Here is a 25,106-nt window from a genome sequence, read left to right on the forward strand (position 1 = left end):
TATGGAATCGTATGGGAATTAGAGAAATTCGAGCCCTGGATATTTGGATCCCCAGTCAAAATTGTGACCGATCACAATCCACTAGCATTCATAGTTTACAATGCTCCTCAATCGTCCAAGCTCCAAAGGTGGGCTCTCGGGCTCCAAAAAATATGATTTACACATCGAACACTTTCCTGTGAGACAGTGTTCGATGTTCAACAGTGTCTTAAAAACGCTGATGCCTTTTCTAAGACTCCCTACTTCAGGTGATTAACGAAAAAAAGTATGAACTACCGTGGTTTATGCAGACTTAATTGGGTAGTTTGTGTTAAAATTATATTAAAATATTGTACTAATTACAATATTTTAAAACTAAATTTCAATCATTTTTGTGTCATAATAAAACTGTAACCACTGCAATAGATTGATAAAAATATGTATCTCAAAAAAATACGCATGTTTGTTACTGAAATTATGTAAAAATCTAATAAGTTATAATGTAAGTTTAAAAATTAGTAACTGAAAGACTTAAATAAATGTGCTATTAATACGTAAATGGAGTCAGTCAGATAAAATTTCTTAATTTATTGTCATATTGAAAGACAAGAATATTGGTGTCTTCGGTCAATCGTAAACACGTGAATTTTGCGTTGTTGAAAACATGCCTGGAAAAAGATCTGAAGCAAGTGCTGTTAGCATTAAAATACCTCCATTCTGGATTGAAAGATCAGAAATGTGTTTTTTTTTTTCAAAATGAAACCCAATTCCGGATTGCTGGCATTATAGTCGAAGAAACGAAATTGAATTAACTTGTGGCGCAATTGGAACCACACTTTATTGAAAACATTTGGGACATTATCAGAGATGCTACTACAAATAAGTGCACCGCAGCGAAAGAAAGACTTGTCAACATTTACAGAAAGTGAAAACTAAAAAATCAAAATAGTGCTGACTGGAATGGAACTTGGCGATATCATACAGATCAACTGACTTTAACAGTTCGGAATGTTAAGGGAAGTAAGTCTGTAGAACAGTTTTTAAAATTTATTCCAGTATTTTCCCATGCATCAAAAGACTCGGATATATAGTGAACTATTTTAACCAGGATGAAATTCCCCTATCGAACTGCAGAAGACAATCGTATGATAATGCGGCAAACATGTCAGGTCGATATTCTGGACTGCAAGCATGAATTAGAGAACTAAATGCGCGCGCAATTTACGATCCTTGTGCTGCCCATAGCCTTAACTTGGTTGATAGGAATTAAGGCAGCTGAGAGCTCTGTGCAAGGTGTCAAATATTTTGATTTTGTCCAGAGATTCTATTCTTTTTTCGCATCATCAACTCACCGAGCACATTATAAATAATTTTTTTTACTATCTTATGGGGTGATATTCTTGAAAGAGTGAATAAAACTAGCATATTTTTACAATCGCCTGAAAGAATTTATGTACAGCTTCAAAACTTTTTGATAAAATCTTTCAGTTTGATATTCCTTAAAAGTATATATTTTTGATCTCAGAGAGAAATTTAATGATCAGAAATAAAATGCCAAATTGCGATTTTGAATTTAGCTAAACGAGACAGAACGCGAAGTATACGTCTCACGAGACATGATGGTCCAGGAAAGGAAACCAAATTCAATGAAAGCGATAAGTTTAAAGTGGAGGCATTTCTACCGGCTTTAGACTCGTTAATAACTGATATAAGTAAACTCGGAGAACCGTATGAAAATATAGGGGAAAATTTTCCCTCTTTAAGTAATCTAATGGACATAGAATTCAATGAACTGAGAGATAAATGCAGAAATATAGTAAATACGTACAAGAATGATTTAGATTACGATGTTATATTAAATGAATGCATCCATTTTAAACATTTTTTAAATTCAGAAGAAATTAGTTTTGAACTTCCTACATTGAATAAAACAATTGTTTCTGGAGGCTTAAAATCGATATTTCTCAACATTGAAATAAAATTAAGAATTTTTTTGAGGATGATGATCACAAATTGTAAAGGAGAACAACCGTTTTCTCAGCTAAAATTGATTTAAAAAATGAATTACGCAGAACTTTGGGAACTGGCTATGTGTGATGTGCATTGAAAGTGATGCGTTAATGACTATCGAACTTGACGAAATAATCAGAGTTTGCGAATAAAAAAGTTCTCAAAATTTGTTTAAAATCAGGGGGTAATATCTTTATTTTTGTTCATTTAGTCATTGCGATTACCGTTTGTTTTTTTGAAAATTATTTAGGATGTGAAAATTATTCAGGATGTTCAACTTTTTTACAGAATTAAAGTCAAATTTACTGAATTTCTGAACTTAAAATTTTCTTAAGTTTTTCGGTCTCTAATTTAAAAAAGAAAATAGAAAAACGTTATTTAGTAGCCAGGGGGCGTATATTTCGTTTTAAATTAATAAAATATTTCCAATTATTTTTTCTAGTGAGCTATTTCCGTAAAAAGTGAGATATTCCCATTTGGGGACATCAGCGTTTGGAGTACAGTATTTGAGGGAGTTTACTCCCAAAATTTGAGTGCGATTCCTCTCTTTCTTTCACAACTATATTGTGAAAGCAAACACCTGTCCGCAAGCCCCCCCCCCGTTTTGTGTTGTGGACAGGTGTTTGGTTCTTTCATTTCACGACTCGACGCAGGTGCGATCTGTTTCTTTTACCGAGTTTCATAACGTACCAACGATTGTGTTTTTAGAGTACTATTAGACTCAGAATAAAAGAGTTTTCATCCGTTTAGTGTTTTTCAATTATCATTCCGTATAAACTACCATCTAGAGATGCCTCGCAAATTTTTAACGTTAGAAGCTGGGTCGGACTATTTCCATAGCCTATCTGATAACGAACACCAGCCTGATCTTTATAATTTGCCACCTGTTGAAGACGCGAATCTGAGTGATGATGAGCATATAGGCGATGAAGGCCTAAATGAAGTTCATCCTCAAGATGTCTGCGGCCAGGTTGACCTGATGCTTAGCAAAAGTAATGACGATAGGAATTCAAATAGTTCAGATGACAAGCTTTACGATTCAGATCAAAAGGAGAGCACACCTTAATGCTCGGCTCCAAGAGCAAAGAAGCGAAAACAAGAACCCTATCCCAGATGGAAGAAAAAAGGCAACGTTTGAAGAAAATCTTGACGGAAAAAACCTCGAAAAATTTAATGAAAAATTCCCCGAGCTTCAGACAATGGATCCTCTGCAGTTATTTTTCAAAATACTTTCTTTGGATTATATGCAACATCTAGCTGATATGACAACGTTATATACCCTGCAAAGGGGTGCAAAACTATAACTGTTACCAGTAAGGATATTCAGCAGTTCTTTGACCTGCTTATTTTAAGTGGATATCACACCGTACCTTCAGAAGACTTGTATTGGAGTACTTCTGAGGACACGTCTGTTCAAATATTCTCGAATATAATGGAGCAGGTCAAGCTTTCACGAACTAAAAAAATATTTTCATCTTGTGGATAACAACAAAGATGTGAAATCAGGTGATAAGCTCTCAAAGATTGCTCCTATATATGATGAATTATGTAAAATTTAATTCAGTTCGGAGTTTTTCATGATATGATGATGAATAATTGATTGATTACATGATTCATTGATGAATCAATGGTACCGTATTACGGACATCATTCTTGTAAGATTTTTATACGAGGAAAGCTAAGCAGATTTGGGAACAAAATTTGGATGATATGCTGATTAAATGGATAACCATACAAGGAATTTAATCTGGAATACAAAATGGTGCTACGGCAGACGCTCCCAGCTAAAAATAAACTGCAGTTTTTCTACAAAATTGAAGTATTTTTGCAGTTATTTTACAGTACACTGTAGATTTTCTGTAGTGCAGTCTTGACTATATAAATACTGCAGTTAATGTGAAGTAATTTTTCAGTAATTTATTTCAAAAGAAATTTTTAGCTGTCATCTACAAAAATACTGTAGTTTATGTGAGTCACTTTAAAATCATAAATTTAAAAAAGAATGAGATTTTTAAATCTGTGGTTAAAGTGCAGTAAATTTGAAGTTATTATACAGTAATGGTTTCAAATTCTAATGCATTTGCAGAAAAACTGTAGTTTTTAGATGTATCTTCAGAAAATTATTTGATATTGGTTATTTATTATTAGTTTTTCATATTGGCTATCTCACAGGTTAATTTTACAGTTCAATTTAGCAGATCTAATTATAAAAACCCTAAGGCAAAACATTTATCAGAAAAATTTAACATTCCAAAACAAAAAGATATAAATTTCTTTAATTTCTTAAATTTTCAAAAGGAATAAATTTCTTTTGCTCTAAGGACATTTATAAATTTACAGACAGATGAACGTAAGCAATTTTTTTCATTCAGATAATAATTATACCTTTAAAATGAAAATATGTTTACATTTAAAGTCAATCTACAGCAAAAAAGTATTAAAAATTTTAATGTTTCATAAATTTGTACTTTTAGCAGACTTTTAAAATTTCAAACAAACATTCTTTACCTGTACATGTTTAAAAAAAAAAAACTTATACTAGGAACTACAGTATACGTGTCGTTGAAAGAAGTGAATAAATTTAAAGTTTCAACTTGACATAAAAAATATGTTTAAGTACAAATTTAATCAATAACTAGCTAGATTTCTGAAACATACGTATCTTCAGTTTCTTAATTATTTTCTACTTTGAAGACATATTTTTATAATTATTATTTATCAATAAAAATGAACAAAGATTTCATTTCATTCATAAAATTATATTTCTAAATAATGCATCATTGAAACATACAGATTATCATTCTATATTTTTGGGACACATTTAAAAATTAGCCCCAATACAATATGTAATGTTTAAATGAAAATACTAAGTTTCTATACTAAGAAATACTAAGCCAATGATTTAAAAACAGAAACTTTCAGCTTAACGATTTTATATAAAAGATACATTTTATAATTACATATATATATTTTTATAATTATATTAACAATCATGCACACAATAACTAAATTTTCTTTTTTTTGTTTGTTTTTGAAAGTGAACCTTGCTCTTGTCTATTTTTTCTAAATCAGCAAGAAATGAATTTATTTTAGTGGAGGATTCATGAAACAGAACTTGCCCGCTCTCTATACCAGAACATTTTTTTCTTTTTAGTAATTTCTGATCTTTGTTCCTCGAATTCTTTTTTGCTAGTCTCAATACGCTGATTATAATACTTGTACGCGTTCTTGATTGATCTCAACATATCACTAGACAAAGTCACATCTGTAACATTATCATAGTCACTTAGAAATGACTCAATGGTTCTCTGACCATTAATTGTTGCAAGTGATAAGCTACTGCGATTATTTAACAAAGCATTATTGATGTTAAAACCCCTCTCGCAATCTGCATTACCATGAGGTAATGACAACAATGCTTTGACCAACATTTGTACACGAGGAAACTTGGTACTGTTATTCTTTTTGAGAGAAAATACTGAATTCCAGTAATGCTGTATACTGAAACCTTCTGAGGATGATTCACAAACCACTGGAACTGCTTCATTCTGTAACGCAATTCACTCATCAGCTAGAGAAGTTACAGAAGAATGTGAAATAATGTTTGGCAATTCGCGCGCAATTGCTTTTATGCATCCTAATGAGGAATCCTCTTTAATGATTTCAGGACTCTAAAAATTTGTTGTCTAGCGGCAAAACCTTTAACAGGTACTTTGTTGAAGTGATATAAAAAGCCCTAGCACCTAAGTAAAATTCCTTTCTGACTGCTTCATCTAATTTCTTCAGTTCTTTTTGAGTATCACAGCCAACTTCGAGCTTCTTCTACAGTTTGCCACTGCTTACATCCAGTTCTTTCAATTGGAATCCAGTTTTATCAGCAAAAGCTTCTGAAACCAAGAACCTCCCCTTCAATGCTTTAAGCATAGTAACCATCTCATTATACAAAAATAGGGATAAGTGGTTCTTGACTCTGAATATTGTTAAATATTTAGAAAAGAGAGGGCAAACATTTTGCAAAAACAATGCCTTAGCAAAAGTGCTCTTATCTCTTAGTGCACACAGAATTCTTTGATGGCGTACTGACTGCCGTCCTGCAGGTGAAGTCATAAAAAAGAAATTTTAAGGCATCATACTGCTCAATAAACCTCCCCACAGATGCTTCAACAGTTAGCCAACGGCTTGACACATGCCGGACAAACACATTTTCTGGCAAATAAAGCTTTATTTGCACATCTCTATAATCACTGTTATTTGAAGCTGAATTTTTGAAAAAGTGATAAATGTCTATAACAAGGCACTCAATATCCCCTCCAAAAGTATTCAATCCTTCTGAAAAACCATTATGAACTTTATGCAGGGAGCATTAGCTAATGTTTATTAAATTCTCATTAAGCAAAGACATTTTTTTCTTTAATGCCTTCATGACATTTGGTCCATCACTATAAAAGCTGATGAGTTTTTGTGAGGACAACTCAGATATAGCTCTTTTTACGCAATCAAAAAGAATGTCACTAGTGGCGTGGCCTAAATGGAACGATTCTAAATGCTTTGTGAGGACCTTTTGTTTGTTTCATCTCACTATAGAAACGTATCAAAACGTCTAATTGTTGGGTTCTTTTCTCCTAGATTGGAGTCTCATCTATCTGAATAGAATAGTAAGCTCCATATTTGTTTATCTCATTAATGAGGTCTGACTTCAAAAAGGGGCCTATGCCATCTGAATTGAATGTAGGATTCGATGGCACCAAGTTCAAAGGAGGAAATGCTGCACGAAACAATATGATCCTATGCCATGTGAAACTATGTAAGATAATTTAGTCCTAGAAACGGAAAACTCGCTAGCTATTTTAGAGTCTGAAAACATTTTTGGAAAAATTTCTGTAGCAGTGTCACTAAATACAAAAGGAACATTGCACTTTGCTACAGCTAAAGTAAATAAAGTTTTTGCTGCAGTGACTTTATCTTTTTCACCCAGTTGCTGGCAGTTCTTTTGAGTAAAGTCCAGCCTTTTCTGCACTTTTTTTGGTTTAATCTTTCCAGCCTCATCCCTCACTTTAGAGCAGTTATCAACATGCTTTTTTAATTCTGCATGTCGTTTAATGGCAGTCACACCATGCTGTCTACATTTGATCAAAATAGTGCAGAATAAATAGTCAAATCACAAATAGTGCAGATGCCTTCTTCTGGTTTAAAGCCAGGTGTGCACCAGTCAGATATTAGGTCCCCATAGCAGTCTCTCTGTTTTAATACATCTTCGTTAAAAAGGGTGCACCTGTCACCTGAAAATAAAAGCCACCAATAATGTTACTGAAATAAGGCAAACTTATGAATTCTGACCCGCGTCAGATATCATATAGAAAGAAAGAAGGCGTGGAGAACTTAAAATAAATATAAAAGACTTTAATTCAATATTTTTAAAAATACTACTTAAAAGAAACACCAATGAAAAAAAATTATGAAAAAAGATCTTGCACAAAAATCCAAGTTTTTAGATTTGAATAAGATTGTAAAAAATAAAAGCTTTGTTTTAAAACTGCTCTGCATCAAGACAGTTAATTTGTAAAGTCTTAATTTCAGAACTTAGAAAATAACTTCCTTTTTTTTTAATTTTTCATTTAAGTTATTCTATTTTAGTCAAAATATCCAGTATAATTTATCTAAAATTTAAGACAAAAACTACATTTCACAGTCTACTGGCTATAAAATCTTCTTAAATTATTTTTAAACTACTTTCAACATGACCAAACATTGTTTAGCGGATGAAAAAACAAATAACAGAAAATAGAAGTTGTTGCAACACAGCTTTATTAAAAATTATTATCTATACACTTTTCAATATTTATTTTTCAAAGACTAGCTTCGCGAGAAAAATGCTCTATCTTCTTTATTTACATAAAACAAAATAAAATTCAAAATAATTGAGCATACATTACAAAACCAAACTACATTGTCTGTTAAAATCTAAAATGTAACTTTATTACATGCAAAAATCACTTATGTACATAACAATATGTATGGTTGATTCAAATAAAATAAGTGGACAATGGAGCTTTAATTAAATTTCGTCAATAAAATTATGATCACTTGTTAATAGATACCTTAGCTGAGCTTAATATTTTATAACACTTTGATTCTTCAAAACGTTGTCTTCTTCAAACCAAATGAAATTTTTAACTTTTTCGTGTTTTTTCCCCCAAGAAATAGTAAAAACTTTTCAGCTAGTTGGTTACACTTACAGAAACGGGACATTTTTTAAACACTGCACAAAATGGACATTCACAAAAAAAATTTAAAAGATTGATGTTTCTTGACTTAAACTGATTGAAAAAAAAGCATATTCTAATAATATATTCAATAAGAACATCTACAGGATGATATTTATGTACCTATATTATTTGTTGTATGTTCAATATTATTGAAGTATGTTAGGCCCTTTTCAGTTATAGACAAAGTTACATATTTCTTAACAACGTCAACAGGTCTCAAAGCAACTGTTTTACTTCTCTGTTAAGCGTCCTCATTTGCGACAATAAATATATTTGTGCAGAGAGATGAAACATGAGGATAAGACATTAAAAATTTAGTTACTGGAATGTTCTCCCCTAAGAAGTATACTTCATCATTTAAAACAAGGATATGATGAATTTCAACATAATTTTTGTTTGACAATGCTACAACATAGTCCGCATGAATTAATTTTGAGCAGTACTCCTTACAACTAAAAATGTGTCCTGAATAACTTATCCTTTTGTAAAACTGTACATTTGATGATATTACTTTATTTCCAAATAACTTTTTAAAGGCTTTTTCTTGTGTTCTTAACAAATTTTGATACGATGGTTTTCCAAACAACGTGCACCCATTTATAGTATTGGCTTTTTGGTTACAATTTTGTTTGTTCGCATCTCATCAAGAAATTTTATTACCTGATGGTTTCTTATTTCTGGCTTAGATTTGAGAACTCCTAGTAGCGATTTTCTGGTGTAAGCTCAAGTAATTTGTAGAGGTACACACTTTGTACCATGATGCAGTTCTTTCAGTTTTCCGATGCTATTTTCAAACATGAATTGGCCCACAGAGGACCCCAAGCCTTTACAGTATCAGGCAGGTGCAGTAAAATATATGTTTGTTCTGTTACTCCATAAATATTTTTCACATTTGACACAAATCTTCTTAAGTAATCATCCTGCTTTCGTGATGTCATTTGCTGTCATTGAACAAAGTGAAGCCAATGCTTATATACAACATTATTCAATAGATTTTTTAGAAGTACTGGTGATGTTAAAAGGAATATTTGCCGTTCTGAAGCTTTCCAGAAGGAATTATCTTTTGTCACGTAATCTACGTAAAGCTTCATGTGTGAGTTTTATATCTTTTAAACGTCCATCTAGTATTCTAATGTTCTTGGCACTTACAGAATACTGATAGCCCGAACTCTCGACAAAAAGACACACGAGTTGACGTGTTACACCAAGAAGCACACAGTGCATATAGTCCGGAATAAAGCCTTCTACCATTTCAAAAGTTGGATATAAGTTCATTAATATAGACGCACCTTTAATACCTTTTACAGCGTTACCGATAGATAACGCTTTTTCAGCATTTTCAACGCAGTTTTCAAAATTTCTTTTTGTAGCTAATTCTCCATTGAAAGGATAGATTCTGCAATATCCTTACGTTTTATCTCCCTCCTCTTTACAAAATGCACAACCAAATTTCATGGATGGCAACAGCTGGTAGCCTCTGGTGCATACGTTTTTTTCGTTCCTTGAATATTTTGATTTTACCCATTGTTTAAAATCTAATTTTACTTATAATAATTAAAAATTTGATGTTTTAGTAAACAAGCTTTTATATATTGATATTGCTTCAAAGAATGTCTTCGTCAAAAATTTTGTGTAAAGCATGTACAGAACCAATTCTGGAAGACTCGGAAAGGATTAACATGTAAAGGTGAATGTAATTCTGTTTTTCATTGTGGTGGTGTCACTGAAAGAGCTTTTAGAAAACTTACTGTTGATAAAAAACAAAAGTAGACCTTCGTGCAATGTTCAAAACCCAACGAAAATAAAAAGTGCAACTAGCCCAGACATTCTCGAGGATATCTTACAGCAAAATAAAGACCTAAAAGATTTAATAACTAACAAATTCAATGATTAAACCTGTTCAATTGAATTAAATAGTGAAGTAATTCAAGAGTTGAAAAATTCTATCACAGAGCTACAAAATGTAAACACAACTTTACAAGCAAATAATGATCCAGCTAACTGGAGAAAACGCAAAAATAAAGAAGGAAATAAATGAACTAAAAGAAGCAGTTATTGAACTCAAGCAATATTCCTGAAGATCCAACTTTGAAATAAATAACTTACCCGAATGTGAAAATGAAGACATACAACAAGTAATATCGCAGATTGATAATGTTGCGAATACTAATACATCCGAAAATCTGATCAACGCTCACAGAGTCCCCAGCTTTAATAAAGATAAACCTAAACCCATCATCGTTCAAGTTAAATCCAAATCTCTTAAATAAATTGAGAAATCGTAAACTTACAACCTTCGAAGTCAACTCCAGGTTCACTTCCTGAACAGCACGAGTTTTTTTTAAATAATTTTTTCATATCATACAATTTGATGAATCAACTGACTTCTATGAAGGTAAGAGCTGTTGGAACTATTCGAGAAAATAGAACTGGAGAGTGTCCTCTTCGATCAGGTAAGGATATGAAAAAACCCGTTCCAATGGAAATATTTTTCTATACCGCTGGAATGATAGCTCTGTGGTATTGGTTGCTTCAAACTATGCTACACATGAGCCAATCTCTAAAGCAAAGAGATACTCAAGAATGGAAAAGGAAAGAGTTGACATTCCTCAACCGGCGTTGATCTATTAAATGAATTATTAGAAAGTTACCGTCCGCAGCTTAGGAGCAAAAAATGGTGGTGGAACTTATTTTCCAATGCTTTAAATATGAAAGTAGTGGTGAACTGGTTGATTCACTTTGAGATCCACAAAGGCACTAAAAGCGAGTTGTCGCATCTCTCATTTTGCCGCAACATCACAATGGCTTTGCTGAACTATCAGATGAAGGTGTCAAGCAAACCTGGTCTTTGACCATATCTTGCAGTTCTAAATAGAAAAACGGATAACCATTATCTTGTCTCCTTAACTCAGGGACGTTGCGTAGTTTGTAAAAATAACGCGCGAAAGCAGTGCGTTACCTGCAAAAAGCGACTCCCTTCATCTTGCTTCCCCCAATACCATGGATAATACGGAGAAAAAAAATGTCATTCAGAAGAAAGAAGTAAAATGGTATGTACAAGAAACAAAAAATATTCACATTTTTGCATCCATTTTCAATAAATAACCTTTCGAGAAAAACCCCCCGTTTGCTTCAATCTGGACTCCGATTTTCTCAAATGGGAACATCGCCTTCCCATTTGGGAAGATTAAACTTAAAAACAGGGCTCGAAAAATCTCAGAAATTTTACCCGTCCTCCTTTGAAACTAACCCGTAGCTTCTAAATTAATAAATAAAATATAATTTTTTCTTATTTATTACAAACATTTATATAAATTGCACAATGAATTAGTAGTTATTAGGATTACATTATACAGTATTAACGCTTCTTGTTTAAGACCAGTACGTAATGTGTTTCTTTGTAATATCAATGCAGAAAAGCCCCTTTCAACCGCTGCAGTACTGCCAAACAGAGAAAACATCAATTCCACTTTGCGCAGTATGTTGCTGTATTTATAGATTAGAGGGTCACTTTAGAAGTGAGGCGCTAGACTCTAGTAAGATAACAAAAATTGAAAATGTATCACGAACATAATGGGAGTCCGCGCGGACGTCGAATTCGAGAAATTCGTTGTCCGCGGGGAATTTTTGACCGTCGAGGATGTGCGGTTTTTCAGTTTAAAACAGTATGATTCAGTGTTTTATTATAGTAGCTATATCAGGTACAGAAACAAAACAGGTGAAAAAATTAAAGTTGAGTAATACACAATATAATTTTTTTTAAATCAATTTAAGCATGGTAAACAATTGGCTTCTGTATTATCTTTGTTAATTACTTTGGAAGTGACAAAATTTTTTATAATCTTATTACTGTGTAATTTCGCAAAATGTACAGCGTAATTCATATCAATTAAACCTACTTTTATAAACTTTCGATTATTTTTGTATCCAGCTGGTGGTCGATTTATTTGAATAAATGTTCTCTTATCATTTGCTTCTTTAGATTACAGGTTCAGACCCGAACACGAAGTCCAATCCTGTCTTTTATGCAGCAGACATGAAATAATAATTAATCCAAAATATTACATTTTAATGTAATTAAAATTAAATAATTAAAAGTTACATTAAATAAAAAAAGTATATCTCGCCGACGATTGCGAGTGAGAAAAATATGTTTAACAGATGGACAACATTGCGTGAACAAACTTGTGCGTGAATGTTTAGATCTTAACAAAACTACAGTTCACTTCAGTTCAAAGTTCGGTTAGTAGAAGTTGAAGTATCATAGTCTCATTTCACAACTGCGTCAGGGGGCAGTTGTTGTTTGGGAGTTTGACTCAGTAGTGAGGATACTGCAGTACCCCCTCCTAGTGTAACGTTACTTGAAACGTGTATGCTTAGCCTTGTCCTCTGCATGCTCAACATTAGTTGTTGTTGGCTCAGTAATTTCCGGAGGTGGGCTAGGATGGTTGGTCACAGGCTCTGGTTCTGACTCTGGAATGTTCAAGATGTAGACTGGCTTTAGTCTGTCTATGGTCACAAACTTGGATTTGTTGCCGACTTGAACTTTGTATACTTTGTCTGTTCTTTCAAGTACCTCGAAAGGTCCATCGTAAGCTGGCTTAAGTGGCGGTTGAACAGCATCGTGTCGGATGAAAACTTGCTTGCACTATTTGAGGTCGGTCGAGATGAATGTTCGGCTCTTGGTGTCATGATTCTTGGTTGGTGAAGGGGACAATTTTGTCATGTTTTCTTTTAGGCGCTGCACAAATTCACTGGCATAGAAATCCTTTGGTGTTGGCATTAGAAATTCTCCCGGTAACTTCAAGGCAGTTCCGTAAACCAGTTCAGCTGTTGTAGCCTTTATGGATTCCCGGAATGCAGAACGCATTCCCAATAATACTGTGGGTAAGACCTCTGTCCAACGATCAGTTAGATGAGCTTTTAATGAGGCTTTTAATGTACGGTGCCAATTTTCAATCAAGCCATTAGAAAAGGGGTGATATGCCGTCGTATGGATGTGTTTAATGCCTAATAATGTCATTAACGATTTAAATAGTTGACATTCAAATTGTTTACCCTGATCTGTTGTCACTATTTTAAGAATGCCAAATCGGGCGATCCAACTTTCGTATAACGCACTAGCCACTGTTTCGGCCTAAATGTCTGAAATCGGACGAGCCTCAACCCGGTTCTAGGAAAAAAAGGTACCGGAAAAAAGGTCCCGGAGAAAAAGGTACCTGGAAAAAAAGGTCCCGGAAAAAAAGGTCCCCGGAAAAAAAGGTCCCGGTAATAAAGGTACCTGTGTAGAGAAAATATTTGAAATGAGAAGATTAGATTGAAGCGCATTTTGCTGTTCCGTGCATGTTTTTTTTTTCGTGTCGCGCGTTTTTAACTAATTAAAAAGTACCAATACTTTCACCTCCAATCACGAATAAACATCCAACACATAAATTCTCCCAACTTCCCCGATTGGCTACTTTAAGCCTCACATTAGCAACTTCTTCACAAAATCTATATATATAAAAGAAAGTCGTGTTAGTTACTTCACTTATAACTCAAGAACGGCTGAACCGATTTAGCTGAAAATTGGCAGGGAGGTAGTTTAGAGCCAGGAGAAGGACATAGGATACTTTTTATCCCGTTCGACATCATTCCCGTGTGACTTGACATGTAACGTCAGTCACTATAAAACGTGGTATTAAATATCTATTATTACCATTAATCTATTATTACTATTAAATATCTACCATTAAATATCTATTATTAATATATAACTCAGAAGTTTAAGTTTCTGACTTGAGAAAACAAAAGCTAATTATAAGTAAATATATTTTCGACTATATAAGGTCATTATTATGAAACAAATGTTTACATGTTTATTTAGTACGATTTATTAGATTTTTTAGGTGATTACATTGAAGTAGTAAACAAAAATAAAATTCTCGCGCTATGATAAATAATTTCTAAAATAAATATTCTCTGCTTAAGTTAACGAACGTATTCATTTATATATGTAATTCTCACGCGAATTAAATACTTGTATTGCTCTTTAAGTAAATAAGACTTAACTGTGCACTTAAACAGTACCACTTTGTTTTGCATTTCGCTTATAAAGTTATTTACATACATTTTTTATGCAGCTTTCATACATCCTTAAAGTAACGAAATAATTCATTTCGTTTAAATGCTCTTTGTATTGTTTGAAATGTCGTTTTACATATATATATAAGTAAATTCAAATTCAGCTTCATCGCCAAAATAGAAATTCTCGAAAGATGAAATAAGATGAGATAGAAATTATCTAGGTTAGTGTATTAGAATATTAAAAAAGCGAAATACTGTGCAAGAACATACTAAATCTTAGTAGTAAATATTCTAAATCTTTAAATTTTAGTAGATAAAATTTTTTACATAATTGGAAATGATACATGTATAAATGAAAATTTAAAACTTTAGCTTTGTCGATTTATTGAGCACTAATATCATAGCTTCATAAATTAATACGTATAGTTCAACTATATTTTTAATTTATTTATCAATAGATGGTGTCCAAAGGGTCTATTAAAGGTACTTACGTATTAACGCAACAAGGCCAAAATTCGCATAAATTGCCAAATTTGGCGACCCTACTTACGGCAACCCTACGTGCTATACGTGGTTTTTCGTAATACCTTATCGAATTTATATGGCGCCAAGCTCAAGCTGTTAATGGCGAAGACGGTTTTCAATCAGTGCTAAAAGCAATAGCCAAAAGATTTCCGCCGAAAAAATATCCGCCGAAAGAATAACTTACTTTATCTATTGGTACCTATGTAGTATATTTGCTAATTCTGAACTCTACTCTCCCACCGAAAAAAGTGTTTATAACCCAGTTAATACTGTCTGGTTTTTATTTTGTAGATACAAGGACAGATTCATCATCGAATTGGATCATTAATAATTAATAATGCCGCGACCAAGACGATCGAATCTTTCCCGACAAAGCCGTGATGCAAGAAGAATACGAAATACTGCAAATGAAAGGACTGAAGAAGAACAAGAAATTGCACGTGAACAGCGCCGCGATAGTATGGCTCGACTTCGTGCTTCTCAATCACGAGAGCAAAGTGAAGCAGCCCGTGAAACAGCTCGGTTGGCAATGCAGAATCGTCGAGCGAACAACAGAGGTCAACAAATAGATAATTTGCGACGCAGAACAAGATATTTATCAAGTGCTGATTTGAATCGAGCAGCGTTTCAATACGATTGCAGCAATGATTACAGCTTGCATCCTAGCGTTTGCATTGGGCAAATGGACGTAGTTTGCGAGTATTGTGGTGCATTAAAGTTTTCCGGAGAAACGCCTGGATTATGCTGCCTTAATGGTAAAGTGAAATTGCCATTGTTGACTCCGCCACCTGAGCCATTGTATTCATTGCTTTGTGGCGAAACACAAGAATCACGCCACTTTCTTGCAAATACTCAAAAATACAATGGTTGTTTCCAGATGACGTCATTTGGGGCAGATATTATCGAACAACGGGGATTTAATCCGACATTTAAGGTATTTATTTTTGTACTTATATAGAATGTAGTTAAAGAATAACTTACTTTATCTATTGGTACCTATGTAGTATATTTGCTAATTCTGAACTCTACTCTCCCACCGAAAAAAGTGTTTATAACCCAGTTAATACTGTCTGGTTTTTATTTTGTAGATACAAGGACAGATTCATCATCGAATTGGATCATTACTACCTTTCGAGGATACACAGAATAAATTTTTACAAATATATTTCATGGGCAACATGGAAGAACAACTTGATCGACGCCTAGAGATCAATGCAGGAATGAAGCGAGCAATTCTTCAAGACTTGCAGTGTCTGCTTCATGAACATCATGCGTTGGTCAGGTTGTTTAAAAGTGCTTTAGAGCGCATGCCAAGTGATGACTATAAAGTTGTTATCAAAGCAGATAAACGACCATCTGGAACACACGAAAGGACATTTAATGCTCCAACAGTAGACGAAGTTGCCATCCTGATTGTTGGTGAACAATTGGAAAAACGCGATATTGTGCTTACACGTCGCGATACTGGGCAACTGCAACAAATATCTGAAACTCATCGATCATATGACACATTGCAATACCCGCTGATGTTTTGGCAAGGAGAAGATGGATATTATTTTAATATTAAAATGAAAAATCCATTGAATGGTGAGTATCAGTATCATAATTTATTTCATTTATTTGTGAAAGACACTGATTTAAAATAATGTTTATTAAAAAAATGGTTAATGTCTGTATTGTTTGCCTTTAAAATTTGCCTTTGAAATGGTTAATTATCAAATTTTTAATTTCAGGTGAAGAAACTACAAAGAAAGTTAGCTCAATGAATTATTACGCATATCGTTTGATGATTCGTCAAAATGCTGACAACTATTTGCTGCGGTTTCGTCGATTGTTTCAGCAGTATTGCGTTGACATGTATGTAAAAATAGAAACGGAACGTTTAACATTCATTAGGTTGAACCAAGCCAAACTGCGTTCTGACGAGTACATCCATTTACGTGATGCAGTTAGTACTGAAGGAAATGCAGCTAATATTGGTCGATTAACTATTCTGCCGGCGACATACATTGGTAGTCCACGTCATATGCATGAATATGCACAAGATGCAATGACATATGTTCGTCATTACGGTCGGCCCGATCTCTTTATTACTTTTACCTGTAATCCAAAATGGATAGAAATTACTCAATTGCTGCTTTGCTTCCCGGACAAACATCAAGTGATAGACACGACATCACAGCACGTATATTCAGGCAAAAAATTCGGTCCCTGATGAACTTTATTGTTAAACAACGCGTCTTTGGAGATACTCGATGCTGGATGTATTCAATCGAATGGCAAAAGCGAGGCCTGCCGCACGCACACATTCTTATTTGGTTAGTGGAAAGAATTCAGCCTGACCAAATAGATGATATCATATGTGCTGAGATTCCTGATTATGAAGTCGATCCAGACCTACATGATGTTGTTACTACTAATATGATTCATGGACCGTGTGGTGCCATCAATCCCCAATCACCTTGCATGGTCGATGAAAAGTGCTCTAAACGATATCCACGGAAATTAACGGCGGAGACTGTCACTGGCAATGATGGTTATCCGCTGTATCGGCGTCGATCACCAGATGACAACGGTCGAACTGTCACAACGAAAGTGAAAAGAATGGATTTCGTTGTCGACAACAGTTGAATTGTTCCATATTCGCCACTTATTTCTAAATCGTTCAAGACACATTGCAACGTTGAATACTGCAATTCAGTTAAGTCCATAAAATATATTTGCAAATATGTCACGAAAGGCTGTGATATGGCGGTTTTTGGATTGCAATCCTCGAATACCAACGATGAAATTTCACGCTATCAAGTTGGTCGTTATGTGAACTGTAATGAAGCGATTTGGCGTATATTCGCATTTCCCATTCACGAACGTCATCCTACTGTTACGCATTTGGCGGTGCATCTGGAGAATGGTCAACGAGTATATTTCACGGCTTCGAATGCTACGCAACGTGCTGAAACACCTCCAGCAACTACATTGACCAGTTTTTTTGCAATCTGCCAAAGCGATCAGTTTGCACGAACTTTGCTTTACTCGGAGATGCCACGTTATTATACTTGGAATGCTTCATCGAAGAATTTTCAAAGACGGAAGCAAGGCGATGCGGTTCCTGGGTATCCAGATGTGCGTTCTACTGATGCTCTTGGTCGTATGTATACAGTTCATCCAAAGAATAATGAATGTTTCTATTTGCGGTTGTTGCTGGTAAATGTGCGTGGGCCAACGTCATTTGAGTCACTACGAACTGTTAATGGTGTAATATTCCCAACATATCGTGCTGCATGTGAAGAATTGAAGTTATTAGAAAACGATAGTCATTGGGATACGACAATCGCTGAAGCCATTATCTCTGCATCTCCAAGTCAGCTACGCACATTATTCGCTATCATAATTTCGACATGTTTTCCATCAAACCCATGTAACCTGTGGCACAAATACAAGGATAATATGTCAGAAGATATTTTACATCAAATTCGTGTCAGTTCCAGAAATCACGATATTGAGATGAATGAGGAGATACATAATCGTGCTTTACTATTGATCGAAGATATGTGTTACCTCATGTGCGGTAATTTATTAATCAGGTTAGGAATGCCAGCACCATATCGTGAAATGAATGACGCATTTAATCGAGAATTGGAACGGGAACGTGAATATGATCACCAGGAATTAGATTTAGTAGTTCAAACGAATGTACCCCTGTTGAATTACCAACAAAAGGAAGTTTATGATACTTTAATGAAGGCAATCGATAATGAATATGGTGGTTTATATTTCCTAGATGCCCCTGGTGGAACTGGCAAGACATTCCTCATGTCATTAGTTTTAGCAACTGTTCGGGCGAGATCTAACATAGCGGTTGCAGTTGCTTCTTCTGGAATAGCAGCCACATTGTTAGAAGGATGCCGTACGGCTCATTCAGCATTCAAATTACCGTTAAATCTTCAAACTATTGAAGAACCAACGTGTAATATTGCAAAACACTCAGCAATGGCCAAAGTTTTAGCGGTAAAATCATCATCTGGGACGAATGCACAATGGCGCATAAACGTGCATTAGAAGCACTTAACCGAACATTAAAAGATTTACGCAATGACTCGAGATGTTTTGGAGGAGCAATGATTTTACTTTCTGGCGATTTCCGCCAAATACTGCCAGTAATTCCAAGATCTACGGCTGCCGACGAAATAAACGCTTGCCTCAAATCGTCAAATCTATGGCGCCATGTGAAGAAACTGCAACTGACAACAAACATGAGAGTTACATTGCTTAATGATACATCTGCTGAAGATTTCTCGGAGCAATTGCTGACTATCGGTAATGGTCAAGTACCTGTCGATGAATCGAGCGGATTAATATCATTTCCAAATAATTTCTGTAATTTTGTCTCATCAAAAGACGAACTTATCAACAATGTATTTCCAGAAATTATTTCTAACTACAAAAATTATGAATGGATAAGTGAGAGAGCAATTTTAGCGGCTAAGAATAAAGATGTAGATGACCTAAACTACATAATTCAAAATAAGATCATTGGAACAATGCATTCATTCAAATCTATTGACTGCGTCACAAATGAAGATGAAGCCACCAACTATCCAATTGAATTTTTAAACTCTTTGGACGTGCCTGGCTTACCACCGCACAATTTACGCCTAAAGATTGGCTCCGTAGTAATCATGCTTCGAAACATAAACCAACCAAAACTGTGCAACGGTACGCGTTTGGTGGTTAGAAAATTGATGAACAATGTAATTTACGCTACGATAATGATAGGAAAATTCAAAGGTGAGGAAGTTCTCATTCCGAGGATACCGATGATCCCAACCGATATGCCGTTTGAATTTAAAAGACTTCAATTTCCGATACGTCTTGCATTTGCCATGACCATCAACAAATCACAAGGCCAATCCTTAAAAGTTTGTGGTTTAAATCTAGAACATTCATGTTTTTCCCATGGTCAATTATACGTGGCATGTTCACGGGTCGGAAGACCATCTGCGTTGTTTGTTTTTGCGCCTGATAATAAAACAAAAAATGTCGTGTATCACAAGGTACTTAAATGAAGAGCAACCTATGTACTAAAATACAGAAATAATTATGAATGATTGATGTAGAAATTTAATTTTTTTTGTATTTTTTCCAATAAAAAAAAAATCTGCTTATTTATTGACATTAAGGCGGAACAAAGTTCGCCGGGTCAGCTAGTATAATTTAAAATAGATAATAACACATTTTTCACTTAAAAAAATTAACAAAAAAAAAAAGTTAAACATTATTGAAAAATTTAAATAGTATCTTCCCGCTTTAAAAAATAATCAAAGAAGAATAAATAAATGAAATAAAATTTAAAAAAAAAAGCGTAATACAACCAGCCCATAAGTCCCCCCCCCCTTACCCTTCTCCTTACCTCAATGATCTAATCTGAATTATTACAGATAAAAAGAATATTCATTGAAACAGCGAGAAGCATTCATGCTGCCCAGAAAGCGAGAGGGGAAATATCCCTACAGATTTTCCCTATGAAGGTACCTTTTTTACCGGGACCTTTTTTACCGTACCTTTTTTTCCGGGACATTTTTTTCCGTCTACCCCTCAACCCAACGAGTGAAACGGTCGATCATTGTCAAACAATACGAATAACCGCGAGAAGGTGGAAGGGGTCCTACAATATCTATATGTATACAGTGCCGTTCCTGGCGGGTATGCAGCGAATGCCCCGCACGCAGGCGCCCAATTTAAGGGGCGCCAAATTCAACTATTCGAAAAAAATCAAATTATAGCAAATTATTAAAAATCAAATTATAGCAAAGCTGTAAACTTTGATTACAGGAAGAAACAGTAAACTAATATAAGAAGTAACTTCTACACTTTGCTTCTACACTGGAATTTACATGCAAAAAATCTGTTGTCGGCTTACGGACGGCGGCATATCTTCAAAGGATGCCGCTCGCCTTTGGCGGCTCGCTCGACAAATAATATACATGTTATTGTTTTTTATGCATTTATCGGCGGCGTCGCGGCGTGTGCCTCAGAGAGGTCGTAGGTGCAAAAAATATTATTTTCTGAAAAGTTCTCCAAAAAAAACTTTTTTTCGGCTCCAGAATTTTCCACCAGATTTTAGCGGTGATATAAAACAGGAGAATGTGGCTTGTTTCAGTCAGTCAGTTCAGTCATCGAGTATTCGTCGGTGAATTTTGAAGATTAATAATAATTTCATTTGAATATAATATTACGTGTTGCCGTTGTGTTGCTGATTTTAAATCTTAAGGTAAGAGAAGATGAAAGAAAATGTGTTATTAATATTGGTATCATAAAACTGTTTTTCAACGTTAAAGTTATATTTTAAGAACTAAGAACAATTTTTTTAAAATTTTCTCTTTTTTTTATTAACTTTTTCTTCTTATCATGAAGGGCGTTTCTAAAGAATTGTATTCGTTTATCGTCAGTTTTCTCTGAAAATTTTGTCATGAGAAAAAGTTAAATTGGGATTGGGATTAAAACGTCTTCTTAAGCAAAAGTTAAATCGTCAGTTTTCTCTGAAAATTTTGTCATGAGAAAAAGTTAAATTGGGATTTTTAGCGTTAAATTTTTTTGTTTAAGAATTAGGAACGATTTTTATTTTGGTTTCTATCTGCCTTTACTCTTTTAAAAAACTGTAAAAGTTCTTTTTCAAAAACTTTTAAAATCTTTTGCTTAAGAAGACGTTTTAATTATGGCGCAGCAATTAAGAGGTTTTGGATTTGACTATTCTTTTTCTTCACATTAAAGTAATTGGAAAACTGTGATGCTCAGTTTAAAAATATTCTTTCAAAAATTTAATTTTGTTTTTCCAGTTTCGTTTTTATGAAAAGTTTTCTTCTGGGTGTTTTAATAATAGCAAAACATTTCTAAAAGTTATTCTGATAGACTATTACTTCTTTTAACGTTGTTTCATGAATGCGTTTTTCCGTAAAATCTTATTTTTAGCATTAAAGTTCTGTTTAAAGAATTAAGAGGATTTTTTTTTTGCATTTCACTTTTTTTTGAGCAACTTTAATTTTTTTTTAGTAACTACTAATCAGTTATTTTTATTTACCTTTTCTAATGGATAACTATTACAATTTTTCGATTCGAGAGTTTTCTGATTATATTTTGACTCCGGTCAGCTTTTTTTCTAATTATTTTTTTATCTCTTCAGAAATGAGTGATGGCTGTAAAAAAAAATTTTCTGGAGCCCAAAATAAAAAACGTCGATTGAAATTGGAGGCAGAGCGGGATAAACTCAGCGGTTCGCTGAACAAATTCCTTCAACTCAGCAGTTCTTTGGCGAATCCACTTCTGTCAAGAGAAGAACAAGTTGTTGCAGAACCGATGATTATTATCGAAGATCAGCAGCCATCCACGTCTGGAAGTTCTGGAACGCCTGTTTCACCTGATCCAACTCCTGAACTGGGTCATCCGGTAAGCGAGAATGAAGAAAGATCTGAGCACAGTGACATTGCTGATATTAGTGATATTGATATTGCTGATCCATCTACATGGCCAAATAATTTGAGTCATCATCTAATCCAATCAATCGTGACAAAGGGAGCTGTTCAAATTAAAGAAAATTTTCCTGTTGATGAGTCTGGTAGGAAATTTTCAGCAACGCAATATCTTAGGAAGTTGCCAAACGGCGAAATAGTTAATAAGGATTGGTTGGTGTATTCCAAAAAAATTAATTGCGTATTTTGCATTTTTTGTAAAGTTTTTAGCGCTTTGTCTCATCAATTGACCACTGGGTACTCCCATTGGAGGCACCTTTCAGTTAATATTTCCCGACATGAAAATAGTATGGAACATATGAAAGGGGCTCAAAAATGGCACGAATTAAAATTGCGTTTGAGCAAAGATTGCACAATTGATAAAGAGCAACAACATCATTACGAAAATGAAAAAAGACGATGGCGTGCAATTATCAAAAGAATGATTTTATTGTGCAATATTTGGCCAGTCAGAATTTAGCATTCAGGGGTGACAGCTCTAATCTTTTCGAATCAAATAATGGTAATTTTCTCAAACTGGTCGAAACGATTGCCAAATTCGATCCGATTATGATGGAGCACCTGAGCAATATTCAAAGGTCTAAAGAGTTGGAAAAAACATGCCCCATTATTTAGGCAATCACTTTCAAAATGAATTAATCCATCTATTATCAAAAATATCGCATAGAAATTTTGAACTGCCTCAAGAAAGCAAAATATTATTCAATAATTTTGGATGAAACTCCAGATGCTAGTCATGTTGAGCAGTTGACTTTCACAATTCGCTTTGTTCATTTTTCTTCAAATGAGGTTGAAATAAGAGAACACTTTCTGGGTTTTTTTAAAGTTTTGGATAGTACAGGAGAAGGGCTTTTCAATCTGTTGAGAGATGAGATACTACCAACTTTTGAAATTGATTTTCTTAATATGAGAGGCCAGGGTTATGACAATGGCGCAAATATGTCTGGGAATCATGTGGGCATTCAAGCTCAATTTAAAAAAGTTAACCCGAGAGCTATTTTTTTGCCTTGTTGTGCTCATACATTAAATTTGACAGTTAATGATGCAGCTAAAATCTCAGACGAGACTGTAGGTTTTATTTCAATTATTCAGGAGCTGTTCAATTTTTTTTCTGCTTCACCCTACAGGTGGAATATTTTAAAGCGAAATTTGCAAAATCTCTCTTTAAAGTCAGTGAGTAAAACTCGATGGGAAAGCAGAGTCAGAGCCGTTCAACCTCTTAGATTTCAACTTCTCGAGATTTGTAGGAGTTTACTTGATTTGATGGAAGATAATTCAAGAGACATGGATACATACGTCAAGTCATTCTTCCCTCTTCTGTCATTGGTTCTCCCCGTAATATGCATCAAAACTATTTAGATGCAATGTACATTGTTCAAAGGTTTGGCAAACCTTCTCTATTCTTAACAATGACATGCAATCCACGTTGGCCAGAGATCAGTGAAAACTTAGCGCCACGGGAATCCTCTCATTATCGACCAGATATTGTTGTGCGTGTATTTCATTGTAAGTTGAAAGAACTTCTGGCCTGCATAGTAAAAAAACAAGTGTTTGGTAAAATTGCTGCTTTGATATACACAATCGAATTTCAAAAACGTGGTCTGCCACATGCCCACTTGTTATTAACTCTTGATGACCATGATAAAATCAGAAGTGTGGCTGATATTGACAAATTTGTTTCTGCTGAAATTCCAGACAAAAATACTCATCCTAAACTTTATGAAAAAGTTGGGAATTACATGACTCATGGTCGATGTGGTGTACTTAATCCTCATTCTGTTTGCATGGAGAAGGGAAAGTGCAAAAAAAACTTTCCAAAAGACTTTAATGAAGCAACAAATGATAATGTCAATGGGTATGCACTTTACAAGCGGCGAGATGATAGTCGAACTGTTGAGGTACGAGACCACACTGTAGACAACAGATTTATTGTTCCTTACAATCCATACTTATTGGCCAAATTTGACTGCCACATTAATCTCGAAGTTTGTTCAACTGTTCAAAGTATAAAGTATATTTATAAATATGTTTATAAAGGTTATGATTGTGCCACATTTCAATTTTCCAAGAAAAGTGAAGGAGTGGCAGTCTATGATGAAATTGACTCCTTTCTCAATGGAAGGTATGTGGGATCAACTGAAGCTGCATGGCGTATTTTTGAATATGAAATGCATTATCAATCACATAGTATTATACGACTTGAATGCCATTTAACTTTCCAGCAGACAGTGTACTTTCGAGAAGGCAATGAAGAACATGTAGCTTCATCACCAAAAGTTACAAAGCTAGAGGCATTCTTTACTCTGAACCAACAAGATCCTGCTGCTAATAATTTGTTGTATGTTGAGATTCCACAACATTATACCTGGCAAGATCAACAAAAAAGTGGAAAACAAGACTGCGTGGAGCTGATAAAACCATCACACGTTTATACACAGTTAATCCAAAGAATGTTGAGCTATTTCATTTGCGTTTCCTTTTACTGCATGTACGAGGACCTAAATCCTTTGAAGATTTAAGGCTGCATGATGGAGTTGTTTTTCCAACTTTTTTTGAAGCAGCTTTCCCGTGGAATTGCATCAAATGACGAGGAATGGCGTGAATGCTTAACCGAGGCTAAGGATTTTCAATATCCAAAACAATTGAGGCTTTATTTGTGACATCAATGTTCCACCTAATGCTCTTGCACTTTGGAATGACTTTAAACTTTTCTGTGTGAAGATTTCCTTAAATC

General features: G+C 34.4%; 3 protein-coding genes and 1 pseudogene across 3 annotated transcripts; 2 read left to right on the forward strand and 2 right to left on the reverse strand.

The window, feature by feature from the left end:
- Window positions 1-4,999: 4,999 nt before the first annotated feature.
- On the reverse strand, window positions 5,000-6,940 carry LOC147804011 (uncharacterized; annotated as a pseudogene).
- Window positions 6,941-12,612: 5,672 nt separating this feature from the next.
- Window positions 12,613-13,278, reverse strand: LOC122273830 (uncharacterized). Its single transcript, XM_043057826.2, has 2 exons — window positions 13,003-13,278; window positions 12,613-12,903 (listed from the first exon to the last, which is right to left on the reverse strand). Exons 1-2 carry the CDS (start codon window positions 13,276-13,278, stop codon window positions 12,613-12,615), a joined length of 567 nt encoding a protein of 188 aa, XP_042913760.2.
- Window positions 13,279-17,060: 3,782 nt separating this feature from the next.
- Window positions 17,061-17,477, forward strand: LOC147804012 (uncharacterized). The gene has a single exon (XM_087151376.1). It carries the CDS (start codon window positions 17,061-17,063, stop codon window positions 17,475-17,477), a length of 417 nt encoding a protein of 138 aa, XP_087007502.1.
- A 6,304-nt stretch (window positions 17,478-23,781) lies between these two features.
- Window positions 23,782-24,891, forward strand: LOC147804013 (uncharacterized). Its single transcript, XM_087151377.1, has one exon. The coding sequence runs from the start codon at window positions 23,782-23,784 to the stop codon at window positions 24,889-24,891; it is 1,110 nt and encodes a 369-aa protein (XP_087007503.1).
- The last annotated feature ends 215 nt before the right edge of the window (window positions 24,892-25,106 follow it).

The sequence above is a fragment of the Parasteatoda tepidariorum genome, chromosome 9 (assembly GCF_982258835.1).
Source record: "Parasteatoda tepidariorum strain Cologne lab strain chromosome 9, Ptep-v5.0, whole genome shotgun sequence".
Classification (NCBI taxonomy): Eukaryota; Metazoa; Arthropoda; class Arachnida; order Araneae; family Theridiidae; genus Parasteatoda; species Parasteatoda tepidariorum.

What these genes read in the sequence shown, in the direction of transcription:
- LOC122273830 (XM_043057826.2), bottom strand. Translation starts at nt 13,278, where the DNA reads ATGACATTATTAGGCATTAAACACATCCATACGACGGCATATCACCCC. An exon ending in ATTTCTATGCCAGTGAATTT is followed by an intron (nt 12,904 to 13,002) that starts GTGCAGCGCCTA and finishes GACCTCAAATAG; the next exon opens with TGCAAGCAAGTTTTCATCCG.
- LOC147804012 (XM_087151376.1), top strand. Translation starts at nt 17,061, where the DNA reads ATGAACTTTATTGTTAAACAACGCGTCTTTGGAGATACTCGATGCTGG.
- LOC147804013 (XM_087151377.1), top strand. Translation starts at nt 23,782, where the DNA reads ATGACATGCAATCCACGTTGGCCAGAGATCAGTGAAAACTTAGCGCCA.